Genomic DNA, 20438 nt, shown 5'->3' on the forward strand with positions numbered 1-20438 from the left:
CCGCATTTGTTGAAAAGACTGTTGGAAAGGCTTTCATTTGTTGCAAAGACTTTCTTTGTTGAAAAGACTCATTTTCTTCATTGAATTGCTTTGGTGACTTTGTCGGAAATCAAATGTCTACAGGAGTATGGATCTATTTCTAGACTCCCTTTTCTGTTTCATTAGTTTATATGTATGTCTTTACGACAATACCACACTGTCAAAACAGTATGGTGCCTTCCTTCCTTCTGTGAACATAAAGTCTGGTAAAAGAACACAGATAGTCTAACCAATGACACAATACAATGACACAATACAATGTGATAAATGGATAGTACTATGCAAAGAGTACTATGTGATCAAAGGGTAAGGACATCCAAATCAAAGTGATGAGTAAAGATTCCCAGAGTGAAACCAGCTGAGTTTTAAAGGATCAATAGGCCACCAGGTAAAGAAGAGGTTTGAGTGTGGATGGACATTCCAGGGAGAGAGAATAACATTTCCAGCAACAACAAGGCAGAAAACAGCTTGTTATTAAGCAAACCACTATGAAAAACCAAAGAGATGGTAGATGATTTTCCATTCCTTTGGACCAAGTATGTGACCCTGGCTGTTGTAAGTGCCGTGAAAGCCCAGAAAAAAAATCAAGGATGAGGAACCAGGCAAGCGAAGAAGTAGAATTGCTGCTACCCTATTTCTTTTTTCTTATTCATTTTCTGGGATGCCTGCCCATGGAATAACCTGAGTACTTGACCTTCAACTCATCTCCCTTCCCATCCTTACAACATAATTTGGCAAATGGCAGAGCAGGCACAAAAACAGATCTCTACGTTCCCAGAACCATGATCTTTTAAATTTTATTTTTTAGAACAATTTTTTTCAAATAGCAATTGAATCCAAATACGTAAAAGAGAAAAAGCAGAGGAACTATTACTAAAGAAAGGTGGTGACTGCAGCCTTGACTACCAACATTCAGTTCTCACCTGCCCCACCCCACAACACCAAAACTACTGAGATTATTTTGCAAAACCCTAGCATGTCATGAAGCACAATTTGACATCCACCACACCACTTCCACCTGTGATTAAGTCTGGTCACCACCAGACTGTAGCTGGGGACTTGTGGTTCACAAAACCTGGAAACTATTTTCTATAGGAAATAATTCTTCTCCTTGCCAAATTTAGCACTAGGCCTTTGATGTTAGTTCATGTTACCCAGTATCAAAATTCATTTCCAATGGTCTTTGAGAAACTATTATGGACAAAATTAGGTATAAGACTATTTTCTAAAAGAGTTATAGAAATCCTAGCCTTTATGAGGACATAACTTTTAACAATGAAATTTAATGGAATATAATCAGTTTATAACAGAGAAAAGTCATTTCATCGTAGCCATATAAAATGTGCACAGAGGAGAAAAATACCCTTGCATATTTTTTTAAAAGCGGAAAGAAATAGTAACTATACAAAATTAAAGGTCTGTGCTATAGGAAATTTAAGAATCAAGAAATGTCACATTTCTTTATTTTTCAGTATCAAGTTAGAATCTGCTCATATTCCAATGACCAAAATTAGACAGAAGTCCAGTATGGGTCATGTTTTAAGGCTATTTCTATTCTTTGAATTATACAGGAGAAATAATTTTAAAATTATAAATAATATTATACTATAGATGCTGGTTTAATTTAAAAGTCTTCATCGATTTTCACAGCTTTATTGAAATATAGTTGACAATAAAATGTGCGTACTTAATGTACAATTGGATAATGTTGACATGTATATGTACCCATGAAACGAACATTAAAATCAAAATAATGAATATATCCATTGCTCCCAGAAGTTTCCTTATTGTAATTTCTTCCTTAAACCACTCCCAGATTTGTGTACCACCCCGCATCACTGCTCAGCCTTCTGTCATTATATATTGATTTGTGTTTTCCAGACTTTAACACAAATATAATCAGGCAGTTTGTACTCTTTGTGAGGCTTCTTTTATGCTTCCTTCCTGTATTCTGAGCTTCATCCATGCTGTTTTTTTTGTTTCAGTAGTTCATTCCTCTTTATTGCTGAGTAGCAGTGTTTCATTGTATGGAGGAGTCACTATTTGCCCATGTATTTACTTGTGGATGGACATTTGGGCCAATTTCAGTTTTTGCCTCTTACAAATAAAGCCAGAAACTTTAGCTTGGAAGACTTTCGTAAAAGTCTTTGTTTAGACGTAAGCTTTCATTTCTCTTAGGTGAATACCTAGGAGTGAGGTGGCCGGGTCATAAGCTAAACATAGGTTTAATTTTTAAGAAACTACCAAACTGTTCCCTAAAGTGGATGGGCATTTTACATCCCCACCAGCAGCATATGAGAGTCTCAAGTGTTCCATATCCTCCCTGACACTTGGTATGATCAGTCTTTTTAATCTTAGACTTTTAAACAGATGTCCAGTGTTACCTTGCTGTGGTTTTGATTTGCATTTCCTTAATGGCTGATGATACTGAGCATCTTTTGTTGTGATTGGCCACCCATGTATTTTCTTTGATGGAATATCTGTTCAAATATTTTTCTCTTGTTTTAAGGTTGTGTTTGTTTTCTTACTATTGAGTTTCAAGTGTTCTTTACATATTCTGGATACAAGTTTTTTTTATCAGATAAAGGATTTACAAATATTTTCTTCCATTCTAGTTTTATTTTTTTCGTTCTCTTCACAGGGCCTTTCAAAGAGCAAAAGTTCTTAATTTTTATGAAGTCTGATTTATAAATTTTTTTATGGATTGTGCTTTTCATATTTTATCTAAGTAACTTGCCTAACCTAAGATCACACAATTTTCTCCTTTGCTTCCTTTTAGAAGTTTTATAACTCTAGGTTTCATATTTAGGTCTAAGGTTCATTTTGAGTTAATTTTTACATATGGTGCAAGGTATGAATCAAAGCTCATATTTTTGTATATGAATATCCAGTTGATGCCACCCCATTTGTTGAAATGATTATCCTTTATCCATAAAATTTCCTTTGCAACTTTATCACAAATTAGTTAACTGTATTTGTGTGAGTCTATTTCTGTGTTCTCTATTGTGTTCCATTGATTTGTTTGTATTTATACCAAATGGTGTCATGCTACTTAATTTAAAAGTACTACATATAATTATACCCAAATTCTATTTAATTTTGTAGAATTTTACTTTAATAGGAAAGAAACCAAACTGCAACAGAAGAAATTGTTAAACTTCAAATAAATACTTCTTCACTACAAGAGATATCATTTCTTAACAGGTCTCCCTAAGGTTATTAAAAATTATGAAAACCATTAAAAGAATAAAGTAATTATGTACTTTTAAATTATACTTTAATGTTAGATGGTATCAATTAACTGAGAGAGCAACACACTAAAACATTACCATTTTCACTCTTCCTCTCCTCTTTCTCCTATCCTTTTTCTTAGGATGATTATTGTTTTTATATTATCAAGTTTTAAAATTCATCTGTAACTGTAAATCCCATAGATGCTTAACTTATGTAGATTGTTCTCACCACTGAATCTGTTATCACAGAGTCTGTGTTCCTGGGTTCTTTGTTTGACTCAGTCCCTAATTATTTTGGTATCACTTTTCAGGTATTACTAGTTTGGTTATGATAGGTACTGTATTCCCTGAAGTACATCATGTTTGAAAATGTGTGTAAAAGGAGTTGAACACTTGATTTGATTCTCCACTTGGTCACTGTTGGTGTATAGAAGAGCTAATGATTTGTGTACATTAATCCTGTGTCCGGAAACTTTGCTGAATTCTTTTATCAGTTCTAGGAGCTTTCTTGAGGAGTCCTTGGGGTTTTCAAGGTAAACAATCATATCATCAGCAAACAGTGACAGTTTGACTTCCTCTTTACCTATTTGGATGCCCTTTATTTCTTTCTCTTATCTTATTGCTCTGGCTAGGACTTCTAATACTATGTTGAAGAAGAGTGGTGAGAGTGGGACTCCTTGTCTTGTTCCAGTTCTCAGAGGAAATGCTTTCAACATTTCCTCATTCAGTATTATGTTGGCTGTGGGTTTGTCATAGATGGCTTTTATTATATTAAGATATGTCTCTTGCATGCTGATTTTGCTGAGAGTTTTAATCATAAAGCAATGTCAGATTTTGTTGAATGCTTTTTCTGAATCTATTGAGACGATCATGTGATTTTTGTTTTTAATTCTGTTTATGTGGTGTATCACATTTATTGACTTGCGTATGTTAAACCATGTCCACATCCCTGGTATGAAACCCACTTGATCATGGTGGATTATCTTTTTGATATGTTGTTGGATTCAGTTAGCTAGTATTTTGTTAAAGATTTTAGTATCTGTGTTCATCAAGGATATTGGTCTGTAGTTTTCTTTTTTGGTTATGTCCTTTCCTGGTTTTTGTATTAGGGTGATGCTGGCTTCATAGAATGAATTTGGGAGGATTCCTTCTTTCTCTATCTTGTGGAATAGTGTCAAAAGAATTGGTACCAATTCTTCCTTGAATGTCTGGTAGAATTCTACTGTGAATCCATCTGTTCCTGGACATTTTTTTGTTGATAAGTTTTTAATTACCATTTCAATCTCGCTGCTTGTTGTTGGTCTATTTAGGATATATCATTCTTCCTGACTTAAGCTAGGAGGGTTGCATTTTTCCAGGAATTTATCCATCTCTTCTAGATTTTATAGTTTATATGTGTTAAGGTGTTCATAGTAGCCTTTAATGATCTTTTATATTTCAGTGGTGTCAGTTGTAATATCTCCTATTTCGTTTCTTAGTGAGGTTATTTGGATTTTCTCTCTCCTTTTCTTGGTTAATTTTGCTAATGATCTGTCAATTTTATTTATCTTTTCAGATAACCAGCTTTTTGTTTCATTTATCTTTTGTATTTTTGTTTGTTTATTTGTTTCAATTTTGTTTAGTTCTGCTCTGATCTTGGTTATTTCTTTTCTTCTGCTGTGTTAGGGTTTGGTTTGTTCTTATTTCTCTAGTTCCTTGAGGTGTAACCTTAGAATGTCAGTTTGTGCTCTTTCGGTCTTTTTTATGTAGGCCTTTAGGGCTATGAACTTTCCTCTTAGCACTGCCTTTGTTATATCCCAAAGGCTTTGATAGGTTGTGTCATTATTGTCATTCAGTTCAAAGAATTTTTTAATTTTCATCTTGATTTTGTTTTTGACCCAGTGCTCATTCAGGAGCAGGTTACTTAATTTCCATGTATTTGCATGGTTTTGAAGGTTTCTTTTAGAGTTGATTTCCAGTTTTATTTTACTCTGGTCTGAGAGAGTGCTTGATGTAATTCCAATTTTCTTACATTTATTGAGGCTCATTTTATGGTTTATCATATGATATATCTTGGAGAAAGTTTTATGCACTGTTGATTAGAATGTATATTCTGTGGCTGTTAGATGAAATGCTCTGTATATATCTGTTAAGTCCATTTGTTCCAAGGTATAGTTTAAATTCATTGTTTCTTTGTTGACTTTCTGTCTTGATGACCTGTCTAGTGCTGTCAGTGGAGTATTGAAGTCCCCCACTACTATTGTGTTACTGTCTGTCTCATTTCTTAGGTCTATTAGTTACTGCTTTATAAATTTGGGAACTTCGGTGTTCAGTGCACATTTGTTTAGGATTGTAATATTTTCCTGTTGGACAAGGCCTTTTACCAGTAAATAATGTCCCTCTTTGTCTCTTTTAACTGCTGTTGCTTTAAAATTTGTTTTGTCTGATATAAGAATAGCTACCCCTGCTCACTTTTGGTGTCCATTTACATGAAATGCCTTTTTCCACCCCTTTAAGTTTATGTGAGTCCTTATGTGGTAGGTGAGTGTTCTGAAGGCAGCAGACGGTTGGCGAGTTCTTATCCATTCTTCAGTTCTGCATCTTTTAAATATAGCATTTAGGCCATTTACATTCAATGTTAGTATTGAAATATGAGGTACCATTGCATTCATCATGCTCTTTGTTGCCTGTGTACTTTGGTTTTTTGTTTTTGCTTTTTAACTTGTATTTTTGTTTAATAGGTCCTGTGTGATTTATGCTTTAAAGAAGTTATGTTTTGATGTGTTTCCAGGATTTGCTTCAAGATTTAGAGCTCCTTTTAGCAGTTCTTGTAGTGGTGGCTTGGTAATGGTGAATCATCTCAGCATCTGTTGGTGTGAAAAAGGCTATATCTTTCCTTCATATATGATGCTTAGTTTCACTGGATACAAAATTCTTGGCTGATAATTGTGTTTGAAGAGGCTGAAGATAGGGTCCCAATCCCTTCTAGATTATAGGATTTCTGCTGAGAAATCTGCTGTTCATCTGCTAGGTTTTCTTTTATAGGTTACCTGATGCTTCTGTCTCACAGCTCTTAAGATTCTTTCCTTTGTCTTAACTTTAGATAACCTAATGACAATGTGTCTAGGCAAAGATCTTTTTGTGGTGAATTTCCTGGGTGTTGTTTGTGCTTCTTGTATTTGGATGTCTAGGTCTCTAGCCAGGCCAAGGAAGTATTCCTCAATTATTACCCCAAATACGTTTTCCAAGCTTTCAGAATTCTCTTCTTCCTCAGGAACACCGATTATTCTTAGGTTTGGTTGTTTAACATAATCCCAGACTTCTGGGAGACTTTGTTCATATTTTCTTATTCCTTTTTCTTTGTCTTTGTTGGACTGGGTTAATTCAAAGATCTTGTCTTTGAGCTCTGAATTTTTTTTCTTCTACTTGTTCAATTCTATTGCTGAGACTTTCCAGAGCATTTCACATTCCTAAACATTTGTCCAAAGTTTCCTGAATTTTTACTAGTTTTTTCTTTAAGCTATCTATTTCCTTGAATATTTCTCCCTTCACTTCTTATAAAATTTTTTGGATTTCCTTGCATTGGGCTTCACTTTTCTCTGGTCCCTCCCTGTTTAGCTTAATAACTAACCTCTTGAATTCTTTTACAGGTAAATCAGGAATTTCTTCTTTGTTTGGATCCATTGCTGGTGAACTAGTGTGATTTTTTGGGGGTATTGAAGAACCTTGTTTTGGCATATTACCAGGGTTGGTATTGCGGTTCCTTATCATTTGGGTAGGCTCTGTCAGAGGGAAGGTCTAGGGCTGAAGGCTGTTGTTCAGATTCTTTGGTCCCATGGGGTGTTCTCTTGATGTAGTACTCTCCCCCTTTTCCTATGGATGTGGCTTCCTGTGAACCAAATTGCAGTGATTGTCTCTCTTCTGGGTCTACCCACCCAGTGAGTCTACCCAGCTCTGGAGTGGTACTGGGCATTGTCTGCACAGAATCCTGTGATGTGAGCCATCTATGGGTCTCTCAGCCATGGATACCAGCGCCTGTTCCAGTGGAGGTGGCAGGGGGATACAATGAACTCTGTTAGGGTTCTTAGCTTTGGTGGTTTCAGGCTCTATTTTTGTGCTGGTTGGCCCCCTGCCAGGAGGTGGTGCTTTCCAGAGAGCATCAGCTGTGGTGGTATGGGAAGGAACCAGTGGTGGGTAAGGGCCCAGAACTCTCAAGATTACATGCCCTTTGTTTTCCACTACCAGGGTAGGTAGGGAAGGGCCATCAACTGGGGGCTGGCTAGGCATGTCTGAGCTCAGACTCTCCTTGGGCAGGTCTTGCTGCAGGTACTGTGGGGGACAGGGGTGAGATTTCCAGGTCACTGGAGCTGTGTACCTAAGAAGATTATGGCTGCTTCTGCTGAGTCACGCAGATTGTCAGGGAAGTTGGGGGAAGCTGGCAGTCACAGGAGTCACCCAGCTCCCATGCAAAGCAAAGGGCCAGTCTCACTCCCGCTGTGCCTCTCCTCGACAGCCCTGAGTCCATTTCCAGGCAGAGGGCAAGATGGGCTTGAAAACCTGACCCAGTCTACCCATCTCCCAGCTGCAAAAGAAAAGGGCTTGGTTCTTCCACACCTGTGGAGTCTGCACACCAGATTTGCACCCTCCCCCAAGTTCTGGCCAGGAGGCTTCTCACCCCATTCAAATTGCTACAAAGTTCAGCTAGAGACTTTCTTCTCCACGTGGAGTTTTACCCTCTGCTCCTCTGTCCACCCTTCTGATGGATCTCTGTGGTGCCAGGCAGGGATGGCCTGCTAGGGGACCCAGCAAGCTCCCAGGGCCTTTCTGCTACTTCCTCCACCCCTGTATTTCCCTCAGCTCTCCAGGTTGACTCAGCTCCAGGGGAAGTCAGAAACTTCACCCACAAACAGACCTTCAGCTTCTCCAGTGGAGATTTGTGTTCGGGAGGGGAGGGTCTCCCTTTCCCACTTCCACAGTTGGGATACTCACAGTATTTGTGGGGGACGTCTCTCAGGTCCTGCAGGAGGAGTCTGCTTCCTTCAGAGAGTCTGTGGGTCCTCTCAGGATTGCTGGTTTGTTCTTGCAGTTGACCTGGAGCTGAAATTTACAGTGCAAGCCTCCACATGCTGCTCTGTCTGGAGGTGCAATCTAGTCCTGCCTCCCATCCACCATGATGGTCCAAATCCTTGGGTTCTCTATTTTAAGGACACCAATTATCCTAATGTTGTATTATCTTTGTTTTCCATAACTATGGAACTATTAGAATCTCTCTAAATAATTCATTACTTTGGTTTTTTATTGTATTTTCTTTGATTATCTCAAGTTTTCGTCTATGTCATTAATTTTTATTTTTAATAATATGTATTCTGTTTCTTGCAGTTTATAATTTATTATTAGTTCTGTAATGGTATGATTTGATCCTTAATTTGTTGCCTTTGGTCTGTGATCTCCTAAAAGGTTGTGAGAAAATGACTTATGCTCCTTAATTTTGTTTTCTTCTATGTATATTTTTTCATGATAACTCCCCCTCTCTCTTTCTGTCTCTTCCTCTGCATGCAGTTTCCTTTCCCTTCATTTCGGTTCAAACTTGCATCACTCCTGTCTCTAGACGTTCTATTTGCTGTAATAAATGAAATTCTCTCTTCTCAATCTAAAATTAGTTTGATATCGCCTCTGAACTACAATTTGAGGCCAATGTACCACCTTCTATCTAGTCTTCAGTACTCTGCAAGAGATTGGAGTGAGGAGTACAGTTTAAGAAGGTGAACAATCTTTGATAGCATGCTTAGGGTCTGCTCTTTCCCTTAAGATTCTCCCACATCTGTCATTCCAGAACCCACCCCCCTAACTGGAGGTATATCTCAGTTCCATTGGGGGATACTCTCAGCTTGTATTATTTCCCAATTGTGTTCCAGAATCTCTACCCCCTTTTAAGGTGGAGACCCTTTTTCACTCGTTTCTCCACAGCAGATGTTTCCACCATTCTGTTCAGAACAATTAAAAGATCAGCTTTTTTTTTCTTTTTCTTTTTCTTTTTTTTTTTGAGACAGGATCTCATTCTGTTGCCTAGACTGGAGTGCAGTGGTGCAGTCAGCTCACTGCAACCTCTTTCTTTCAGGTTCAAGCGATTCTCCTGCCTCTGCCTCCAGAGTAGCGGGGACTACAGGCATGTGCCACTATGCCCAGCTAGTTTTTGTCTTTTTTGTAGAGATGGGGTTTCACTATGTTGGCCAGGCTGGTCTTGAACTCCTGACCTCAAGTGATCCATCTGCCTCGTCCTCTCAAAGTGCTGGGATTACATGCCTGGCCAAAAAGATCAGCACTTTAATTATATGTATTACTTTCTAGATTTTGAAATATAAATTAGAAATCTCAGGTTTTTGGATAGGAGCTGAGCCATGTTGTCTCTCTGCTTCACTCTATGATCTTCATCTTTTCTTAGCACCATGTTTTGAAGTGTATTGCATTATATTATGCCACTGAGGTTGCTGACAATGACTTTTAGGGGTTTTTGAAAAGTTTTCCAATTTTGTAGGTAATATGGGAGGGCAATTTAGTGTAGCCTTAATGAAGTTGAATAATGCCTCCTGTACATAGTCCTGGACTTGTATTGTCTACTTGACCACTAGTGACCTAAGACCAAGACACTTTATTCTGCCACTGGTCAAACCCTGAGTTCATGAGAGGGTGTTCAAACAGCCAACTGCGGCATGATAAAGGACAAACACGTCCTCGAAGTGTCCTCCAAGCATATCTTGTTGTTTAGGAGGGAGATATTATTTTAACCCTTTACATCTGTCACCAAAAACTTACCTCTTTCAGGGCCTGAGCTCCCCAGAAATCAATGTTCTAATTAGAAAACAGTAGCTAATCTGCCCAAATGCTAATAAATGAGAGTAGTGATTTATCTAGCAACAGGGAACAGCTCAGCAGTAACAATTAAAAGGTCTGGAGAGGACAGAGCTTTTTTCCTTACTCTTCCCCTTAGCTGATTGAGTTCAGCCCTATGCTATAAATAGCCCTTGTAATTAATGGCTGTTTGAAAATCAGTTATCAGGACCACAGTTTAAGAGCCTTTACCTCTGAAATTCATAGAGCCTATTTTATGTCTCAGTGATAAGGGAATGATAATGTGAGTTCAAAGCTAAACCTACCTACCCACAAAGACCCAACCACGTGATAGCCTACCAAGACATTCTTCAATCTTCACGATAATGGATACAGATTTTTAAATAATCAATCCAACTGCAAGGAGAAGTACTGATCTTTAATATGGCCAGAATGTTTGGCTAAAGCCTGCTGCACCCTAGTAATTTCATGAATCTATAAGCTAAAGTCAAAATTTATATCAAAGGCGTGAGTTTGCAATTAGCTGAACAAGGTCTTTTAGAGACCCCCAAAGAGTTCATTTTTTTCCTACATTGAACAAATTAACAGTGTGGTTACTAAAGTTCTTCTTCACTTTAACCTGACTGGACACAGAGTTAAAGGGGGAAAATAGCATGTCTAAACCAAATTGAATAGTGATCTTCTAGACAACACTCCCCAGAAGGGACCGTCCTTGGGAAATGCCACTCAGTGCTAGAGTAAATCTCACATTTCAATGAAGGGTTTGTCATTCACAGTACAAGATGCTTGCACATCTTGAATGTTTTCTTCTAGTATTTTTTATTTCATTCATTATTGCCTACTAACATAATACCCATGCAGAGCTCCTAGCAGGTCCCAGAGCCTGCCATATTGTTTCATGACACTACGCATTTATTAAAACTGTTTCAGCTATATACGTGACCTTTTCTGGCCAGTTTGCATGTCATCTCCCTCTGTTAGGCCCCCAGCATCACCACCACCACCCTCCAACCTAACTGATAACTCCCTTCCTCAGGTTCCCACTCTACCTCTACATTTTTCTGTCTTAATATGAGTAATCTTTACTTCTACTTGATTGGTTTATTGTCCATCTCTCTCCAGGCAGAAGGTCTTATTCTTACTCAAATGTACATTTCCTATATGCTTGTTGACTATACAAGTGATTGGTGAACAACTGCTGAGCACCCAGTCTTTGCTAACACTTGGTAAAATTCAGAAAGATGAAGATTTTTTTCCTTTGCTCCCGATGAACTGATAAACCAGTGGGGAAGGCAGACTTCTCTACAACTAGACACACCAAGTCAAAAAGAGGGGTCTAGGCAGGTGATGAGGCTGAGTTGTTAGTTGGTGAGGCGGCAAACACAAAAAAGCTCACCATGTTTTAATGTCTCTTCTGTGATTTTCATAACCAAAACACACATGCTTCAATCATGTGTTTCACATTGCTTACTAATGTCTTTGCATTATAACTCAGACCTGCGCTTCTAAACTAATGTGCACACAAGTCACCCAGTGATCTTGTTAAAATGCAAATTCTTATTCAAGAGTTCTGGGAGGGGCCTGAGATTCTGCATTTCTAGCAAGCTCCCAAGGAATGCCAATATTGCTGATTCGTGAATGCCTCAACCAGCAAGGCTCCACACTATTGTAATGTCAATGTAAACATTGTTGAAATGGCACCAGTTTTTGGAAAAGCTCCTGGTCTCCCTACCTAGACTCTTCTGACTGTAATTAAACATGATCAACATTACACCAAAAGAGGTAGATTCAGCAGTGCCCAGAAAAAAACTGGCAAGATGCCTTGAAACTGTTACCTCTTGGCCTTTGTTTTATTATCTAAACACAAAAGGTCTTTGCTCCTGCACTTTAGGTCTGCTGCTACAAGATGAGTGTAGTCTGAAGGTGTGGCAGGTTTTTTCCAGATATTCAAGATTGCCTTTCTCTGCTAAAGTCTCTTCCATATTTAAACCATAACATCCCAGGCTCTTTATGGAAATAGAAATACCTTCTAAGAAAACTCTAAAACTTTAATCAGTTTAAACAATCATAAAAATAATACTTAAGTGAATTTTACAAAGGAAACAAGAAGCTCTGGGCCAGGCATGGTGACTCATGCCTGTAATTCCAACTCTTTGGGAGGCTGAGGCAGAAGAATCACTTGAGCCCAGGAGTTCAAGACTAGCCTGGGCAGCATAGGGAGACCCTGGCTCTACCAAAAAAAAAAAAAATTAAATTAGCCGAGCATGCACTTGTAGTCCTAGCTACTCAGGTGACTGAAGTGGGAGGATCACTTGAGCCTGAGAGTTCGAGTCTACAGTGAACCATGATCGTGCCACTGCATTCCAGCCTGCGTTACAGATCGAGACCTTATGAAAAAGAAAGGGAAGAAAGGAAGGAAGGAAGGAGAAAAAGGAAAGAAAGAAAGAAAGAAAGAAAGAAAGAAAGAAAGAAAGAAAGAAAGAAAGAAAGAAAGAAAGAAGAAAGAAAGAAAAGAAAAGAAAAGAAAAGAAAAGAAAAGAAAAGAAAAGAAAAGAAAAAGAGAAAGAGAAAGGAGAAACAAAAACAAAAAATCCTCTGTAAGCATCCCATGGGAATCTATTTTCTTAACTCTTAATGATTCCATGACAACATCTGTTAACTTTTTCAATTCATTAGAATCTACTACTCAAAATGAAAGTCAAAATCCATTAAACCACTAATTTCTCATTTGTGAGTTTTGAATTCTCTTTCCAAGTGGACAAGATCCCTACTAGAGCTTTTATCTTTTGTAGGTCTTCTTCCTCTCTTCCCCACATCATTCTTGAGCACTATTCTAGCCCAAACCAAGTGTCCTGTGTATGTCTTCTTCCAATCAGGTAGCTGTCACACTCCTCCTATCTGCCATTCAACTTTGCCTTGCTATAATAGTATGCTATTTAACAGGCAATCTTGGTTATTTGGTCTCCTCTTGCGCATTTAGTTTTTGCACCTTTTTTTCTGACAATGTAATGGTAAATTGAACAGAAGTGTACTCTTTTCACTGGGCACAACATGTAGAAGGCAATGGCAGCCATAGCTTGCGCCATGCATAGCCTGGAGTAGACAAACCTAAATGAACTTTCTTCCTTCTCACTTCTCATGGACTCATTTAGGTGAATGCCAAAGATGACGAAGGTGTCCTCGTTGGATCCTGGGACAATATCTATGCCTATGGTGTCCCCCCATCGGCCTGGACTGGAAGCGTTGACATTCTATTGGAATACCAGAGCTCTGAGAATCCAGTCCGATATGGCCAATGCTGGGTTTTTGCTGGTGTCTTTAACACATGTAAGTATCCAATTGAGTAATTTCTTTTTAATGTAAAGGAAACTTCACTTTAAGACATTTTATGGATAACCTAACAAAGAGACACCGCAGCCCCTGTTGGCACTATGGAATTTATGGGTGAGCATTCTGGGATGTAGTCAATGCATCATTAAATTGTAGTGGGCCAAATATGCTCATAGTTTCTCTTTGACTGCAGAATCTTTATAGAAAGAATGATAGACTATTTCCTGTGTAATCCATCACTTAACACCCGAAGAAATAGAGAGTTACAGTAAGAAAGTTGAGAAAAAAGCCATTTTCTTTTCAGTCACCACATTTTTACAAAACTAAAACAGTTAAAACTAAAATAATAAATAAGGAAAGATATATAGTGCTTATTTGTCACTGAGAAGTTGTATAAATATGCATATTCATTTATTATTGAGAATTTTATAAATATATCTGCTTAATTTTAATCCCAGTTATGGAAGGTATTATAGCAGGTGGTCTCATATTCATTTTTACACGTCTCAATGCCCCTGAGCAAATTAGAGATCAGAACATAATGAACAATCTTTCCCTCTCCAGTTTCCCTACTGGTTTTTAATCCACCCAACATCCAATCTGTAGAGGAAAGTATATGAGAACAGAATTATTCTCTTTAGCGTCATGCATCATTTTTCAAAGTGGCATTTGCCTCTCTAGACCCAGACACTATTACAATTAATTCAGTGAATATTTTTAAAAATACATTTATTTCAGTGTGTCTTCATCATTGGTAATGATTTTCATCCACAAGCCATTTCTACAGCCTTGGAGAAACATTAAGCTCAAGTTGGGGTGTCCCTTCTGCCTGCTCATTAATAATGTTTTACCCAGTTAACATTTTTTAAATCAAAAACAAAGGGAGGGGCTAGAGGCTGGAGGGAGGTCATTTTAAAAAATGATTACAAAACCTGCTTGTTTTAGCTCAAAGTCTCAACAGTCTAACACTTGGTGATCGAAGTTAAAAAAATAGTCGTGAGTTTTGTTTTGTTTTCCCATAGTATCAAACAGGATAACATTATTTTCTTAGCCATTTAAATATAACCCAGGGAAGAAGGAATATGTATTTCTTCGGAGCAATAAAAATCAAAAGTATAGTCCCCTAGAAGCATTGGTCTCTGAAGTTCCAGATAAAAGCCTGAACTTCATGGTAGGTTAAAGGTTGGAGGTCATCCCCTCCCTCGAGGCTCCCAAGTCAAGACAAGGTAAAAGATGCCCAACAGAAGCAACCACTCTTGTGAAATGATTTTAGGAAGACAGAAAGGACCCAAGCCCTCCGCATGCCTACAATTTCACTATGCCAGTGTAATTCCTTCAGGCTCACAACCAGATAAAATAGTGAACACCTTACATCCATTCATGTCTTTGGCATAAAAAGCAGGCTTTGTGTGGTAAATTAAGAAAAGGCAGAAACACACTGTGGGGAAGTCACAATGAGAGTAAACCTGAAGATGGAAACTGGGGGAAGGAGAAACTGGTGCCCTAAAGTCAAGCCTCACTTTCTTGAAATTATTGAGTAAGGCAGACTCTTGACCAAGTCGTGTCTGGGATAATGTGAATTAGTGTTCAGCCAGAAACAGAGTGAGAGTTGCAATCGTTTTATTGGTAAGACCCTGGGTGAATAGGGCTGAAAATCAAGAGAGGAAGATGGGAACAGGAGGCCTGTGGCAGCTGCCAATATTGTTTGGGGCATTAAGATCCCCTTTAAGGAGGGGAACCCTTGAATCTCTACCAGACTCCCAGTTTGGACTTCCAAGGTTGTTCTGTTGAAGGAGGTGGGTAGTCTTTGGTTAAAAATGCTAAACTATTCTGAAGGAGAAAATTAAAAGGCAAGCCAAGTCATTAATCTTAAAATTGTCAGCTGAATTATTTTCAATGAGCCCTGATGTCTGGCATCCTGGGAGCCAGGGAGGGCATTTGGATTAAGTTTAATCAATAGGTACATATGGCAAGAAAAGTATCCAGGTAATTTATTATCTAACAATTAAAATGAATCTGTGGTGTCACCCTCCAATGCGTGTTACAACAGTAAATTCTGGCCAAGAGAGCAAATTCCACCAAGGACCTGCTCTGTAAATTCCTAACTTCCTATTAGTGGGTTTTTGAAATTGTATTTTCAGGAACATTGTCCCATTCATGGGACTAAAATAATACTATGTTGATGATCATAGCTTAGAAACGAAACAATTAGAACCCGGTTGGGATTCTACTCTACTTGGCTTCATTTGACACCAGCTGCAATTCTGAAGGATCCAACAGCAAAATTGCTCTCTACTGCCCCCATGGGGTTGGATGACCATCCTTCTCCAGCATGCCACATTTGAGGATAACATGTCCAAAGGGCTTTTCATATTGGTCAGGACGGAAGTCCCCTACAAGACCGCTTTTTTTCACTGTGTGTTTATTAAATTCTGGTGATGTGTTTGGCTGTGGTCTGTCCTTTCCTGTAGTTTTACGATGCCTTGGAATACCAGCAAGAATTGTTACCAATTATTTCTCAGCCCATGATAATGATGCCAATTTGCAAATGGACATCTTCCTGGAAGAAGATGGGAACGTGAATTCCAAACTCACCAAGGATTCAGTGTGGTGAGTTTGATTGACAATGGCATTGGTTGATGTCACATTATAGTAATGTTACACATTTACCACAAGATAGACTCAGTCTGATGTTTCTTTCTGTTCTGTTTTGAGGACCATTCAATAGCATAGGCAGAAAAGCCTGGTTGTCAAAGAATGTCTTAGCAAATGAATTAGAAATGTTACTGAAGAGACAGTTTGGGTTCCTAGTGATAAAAATCAATCATTCCTTATAACAGCAACCACCAAAAAAAGGTCACAGTTTTAGCTGCTGCTTATGCCTATACTAGTTCCTCTCTACCTTGATATATTAATCTTACAATTAATAGCAGAAGTATTGGAGCCAAGCGTTCTCCGGGTCAGTGCCCTAGAAGTAATAGAGCTAACATTTATTAAGCACTTACTATGCATCAGTCTTTGTGCATGCATGATCTTATCCAATTCTTCTTAGTTTTATCAAGTGGATGTTATGAATATCCCCATTTACAAATGAGGAAACTGAGGCCCCAAAAGGCTTGCTCACAGTCATACATCTGGTGAGCTGGGAATAAACCCAAGTGCTTCTGACCATTAGCCAAAACCTTTTAAATAACTTCAGCAGTATAGGATTTCCTTTTGAATGTAAAGATGAGATTCTCCTTGATTATATCGTCACCTTTCATTGAGATATAGAAATGGACGTAAAGCTGAAATTGTTCCCCAAAACCAGCGGTGGGGTTCTCTCACTGCCCTGAACCGCTTTACCACAAACTGGCTAGAGGGAGCTTAAGATCCCAGGGAATTCCATTTTTCCTTGAGACCCCCTAAGTCCAAATCAATACACTAAGAAGAAAGGAAAAAAATCCTAAGAGTTTAAATATAAATAATTTTTATCAAGGTCTGTGTGGGAGGAAATTGGAGCATAAGTGCCTCTGCGGTCAGACATTGAGCTAGGTAGAACTTCTAAGCCAAAAATGAGTCTCATGCACAAATAATAAAGCTAAAACACACTGTCTGTTGTAAAAGCATCCAAATGGGGATGGTAGGAAGTTATAAGTTCAAAAAGTTAGAAGTGCCTGAACTTCCTTGTGTTATAGGAATGGATCACAGTTGTAGGAGTAGTACTAACTCACAAGCAGAGGCACACATTTATTGGAGAATGTTGAAATGAAATTGCTGAATGAGTAGCAAAGTGCTACCATGAATTAAAAATAGTACGGTTCATTGGAAGGGAATGAGCTAAGCCATAGTAAGCTGGAGGGCACATGTAAGACAAAACCTTGTCTCTGTAAATTGAACAGAAATATAAAGAACGCTTTAAGCCTACAGAATTATAATATCTCAGCCCTGCATGTATATGGAATGACAAAACAGACCAAAATAGTTACCCAAAAACTCATTGCAATTGTTAAAAATGACAAAAAGATAGTTATTTGGCATTCTCCATATCTTTTCCTTACACACACACAAACACACACACACAGCCTTTGTAGTTAAGTGCAGTTCAAAGTTATCCTTCCCAGCTCTTTGACAGATACCTCCCATCATCAAATAAGTCCCTATGGGGCACTCCAACAAATAACCCCACAGGCCCTAAACAGAATTAATACAAAATTGTGAAGCTAGATCTTGCTCTTGGTACCCTGTCCTCTTCAATCAGGTCCCTGCTCCAAATTACTTCCCCTTTCCCTGACACCGTTTGTTCCTTTGTTGCCTTACTCAAATACCCCATCACCCTGGGACTGTACTTCCTGGCCTGGGACTCCCCACCCACCTTCCACTGCAGACCACTGCCCGAGACTTCTCTTCCCTTCCTTTGCCTGTCTTGTAGTAGGTTTTCAACGCATGATGCCTGATCAGATGCTCTGACTTACTGCGGGGCTGAGGCCAGCACAACTCAGGACGTTCCCAGACCATGAAGCACAGGGATTAAAGGGCTCAGCGGGATGTGAGGCCAAGGTTTGGCTCTGTTACTGCCCAAGCTGTGTGACCTTGGGCAAGGCACAACCTCTCTGTGCCTCTTTTCTCCTCTAAAGCGAAGAGAACAATATTCCCTGCTTCACTCAGCACAGAGCCGAGCATAACAGGTGCCTAATGAACGTTAGCTGCTATTATTGCCTTCATTATTAGTCACACAGCTGGAATTTCTTGGAGGCAATACGTTTCCATCAACCCAAGTACATCAAAGTGGTCAGAAAAAGAGGGATGCCCAGTGTCCTAAGATGACTTCACTATTTCTGTTACATTGGGGTACTTTTAATGAAGAAGCGGACACTTCGCCTCACCAGTGCAAACACCCATGCACCTTAGAAGTTATAGGTGGTCCAGGAAAATAAGAGTACGGCTAAGACCCTCCTGGATTGAGGAGGCTGGCGATGGCTGTCCCCAGACATGTCAGCCAGGGCATGATCGCCACAGTCACACCCCTCTGTCAAGCTCTGGCTTGGGCAGCTACTTGCTGTGTGGCTTTGAGAAAATGATTTCACTTCTCTGAGCTTCATTTTCTTCATCAGTAGAATGAAAGTAATCTTAGTAGTTACCATTTCCTGATGGGGTGGCTATAGTGATTAAATCAGGTCATCCAGGTAGAGTGCTTACCATAGAGGTGGGCCTGATGCTGATTCAGTTAGTAAGAAGCAGGGGCTGCCTGAGCATTAGGGCTGGTGAGGAAAGGTGAAGGTGAGGGTGAGCATGGAGGCTAAACAGGGGCTGAGGTGGGGGTAGGAATGATTTGCTAGGCACCAGCTGACCTCTGTGAGGTCAGGCTGGCAACACGTGGCCTGATGGATTTCCTAGCAAGGATCTCAGGAGCCACTGGCCTCATACTTACCTCCCTCCACAGGCTCTGGTCAGACACACCCATCTCAACCTGTCTTCCCCGCTCTCAGCTGGTATGTGGCTGGGGCCCCTCTCCTCTCCAAGTAAAGGAGACCTGAGAATTATCTCTCATCCTCCACCATCTATTTTTTCTTCAACACTCAGGTCCCAATGGTCCACATTTTGTGATGAATCAATTTGTCCAGTTAGGTCTTGGTGACTCAGGATGTCCTCTTCTCCATGACTCAGCCAAAGCTCATCCTGCCAAATCCAGAAATCAGCCAGTAGGGAGGCTCAGAGGAAGAGTACAAGAGGGTGCATTCTGCTCGCCACACTCCAGAGCCAGGAGTGACAAGTTTGGCTCTGTCTCTTGCTGTGACCCTTCTCGCCTTATTACTGCAGACCATCAAGGACAGACTGCTTCCTGGTTTGCCACCTTAGGTCCCCTGCATGAAGGAGGTTTCCCTCCAAGAGGGAGCCTCACCTCAGGGGGGCTACAGTTTTGCAAAGAGTGGCCCCACTGTTGACACCAACAGAAGCCATGGTCTGGGCTCCTTAGCTGTTCAGGAGAAGGCTGGGGACTCAGGAACCTCAGAAGGGCACAGCGGGCAGAGTAATTAGATCCCAGGGTAGCAAATGAAACCCTAAGTGGGCAAATGCAAGGTAGCAGATCCCAGAAGGAGCAATTTTGGCCGCCTGTCCCCAGCGTGCTGATGAGTTCTGAATTATATGTAACCTCTGGGGGGAAGGCCACTAGGAATCACTGTGGACAGTTTAATGAAGACGCTTGCTCAATGTTTAGCTGCAGTGCAAACATCAAATAGGAATATGAGGGCTCAGTTAGGAGGGAGGCAGAGCTACTCAGAGGGGCAGGGGGACAGCAACGGTTTGGCCTCACCTTGGAAGAGCTCAACTTGATCACCTCATTATACAAAGGTCACAGTCAAAATGGAAACAATTTTAAAAGACAGAGATGGTGGCACTTACTAGGATCAAGAAAGATTTTTCAATGAAAGGCTTCCCTCCTTCTAAATGAAGAAGCCTCCCTGTGTTCTTTTGCTGGAGTGAATGTGGTCTGATAGGATGATTCTGGGTGAGGGTTGGTGTCCTCCTCTCAGCTTTTCCCCACCAGAATGCACCCATCCACAGGGGGAGCAGTGTCTGATCTATTTTATTTTTGTTGTTTTGTCAGCCTGTAACAGTGTACAGGGCATAGAGCAAGCACTGAAGAAACAGAATTGGTTGGAAAAAAATTTTAATGCATAAAAACTCCATGCTGCAATGGGTGGTCTTAATCTATAAACAAAGCTTTTTCAAAGTATATTTTAGAGCAGAAATTAACCAGTTTTCACACCTGGGACACTGCCCTAATCAGTGTGTAATCCTAATTCTCATGCCCTCAGTACTCATATGGTGTTTTACACATTGTAGGTGCATTTTTGAAATTGAGACTGTTCTATACATTATTTTAGATGCTCTGTATGACTCATCTAGTTGGACTTTTATATTATAAAATTATCTTCAAATTTAATCACTGTCTGCAAAGCAGAAATGATCTAAACACGAATTCCAAATAAAATAGTATAGAAGAAAAAAATCAGAATATAGACC

The 20438-nt window shown here is 39.6% G+C and overlaps 1 protein-coding gene across 2 annotated transcripts in view; it reads left to right on the top strand.

Annotated features, from left to right (window-relative positions):
• F13A1 (coagulation factor XIII A chain) overlaps positions 1 to 20438 on the top strand; it is a 160177-nt gene that overhangs the window by 75415 nt on the left and 64324 nt on the right. For both annotated transcript variants that reach the window (XM_078000975.1, XM_001096779.5), the window contains exons 7-8: positions 13253 to 13427; positions 15902 to 16040. In XM_078000975.1, the coding sequence (XP_077857101.1) occupies positions 13253 to 13427; positions 15902 to 16040 (314 nt within the window). The remainder of the gene's footprint in view (positions 1 to 13252; positions 13428 to 15901; positions 16041 to 20438) is intronic.

The sequence above is a fragment of the Macaca mulatta genome, chromosome 4 (genome assembly GCF_049350105.2).
Source record: "Macaca mulatta isolate MMU2019108-1 chromosome 4, T2T-MMU8v2.0, whole genome shotgun sequence".
NCBI classification, from domain to species: domain Eukaryota; kingdom Metazoa; phylum Chordata; class Mammalia; order Primates; family Cercopithecidae; genus Macaca; species Macaca mulatta.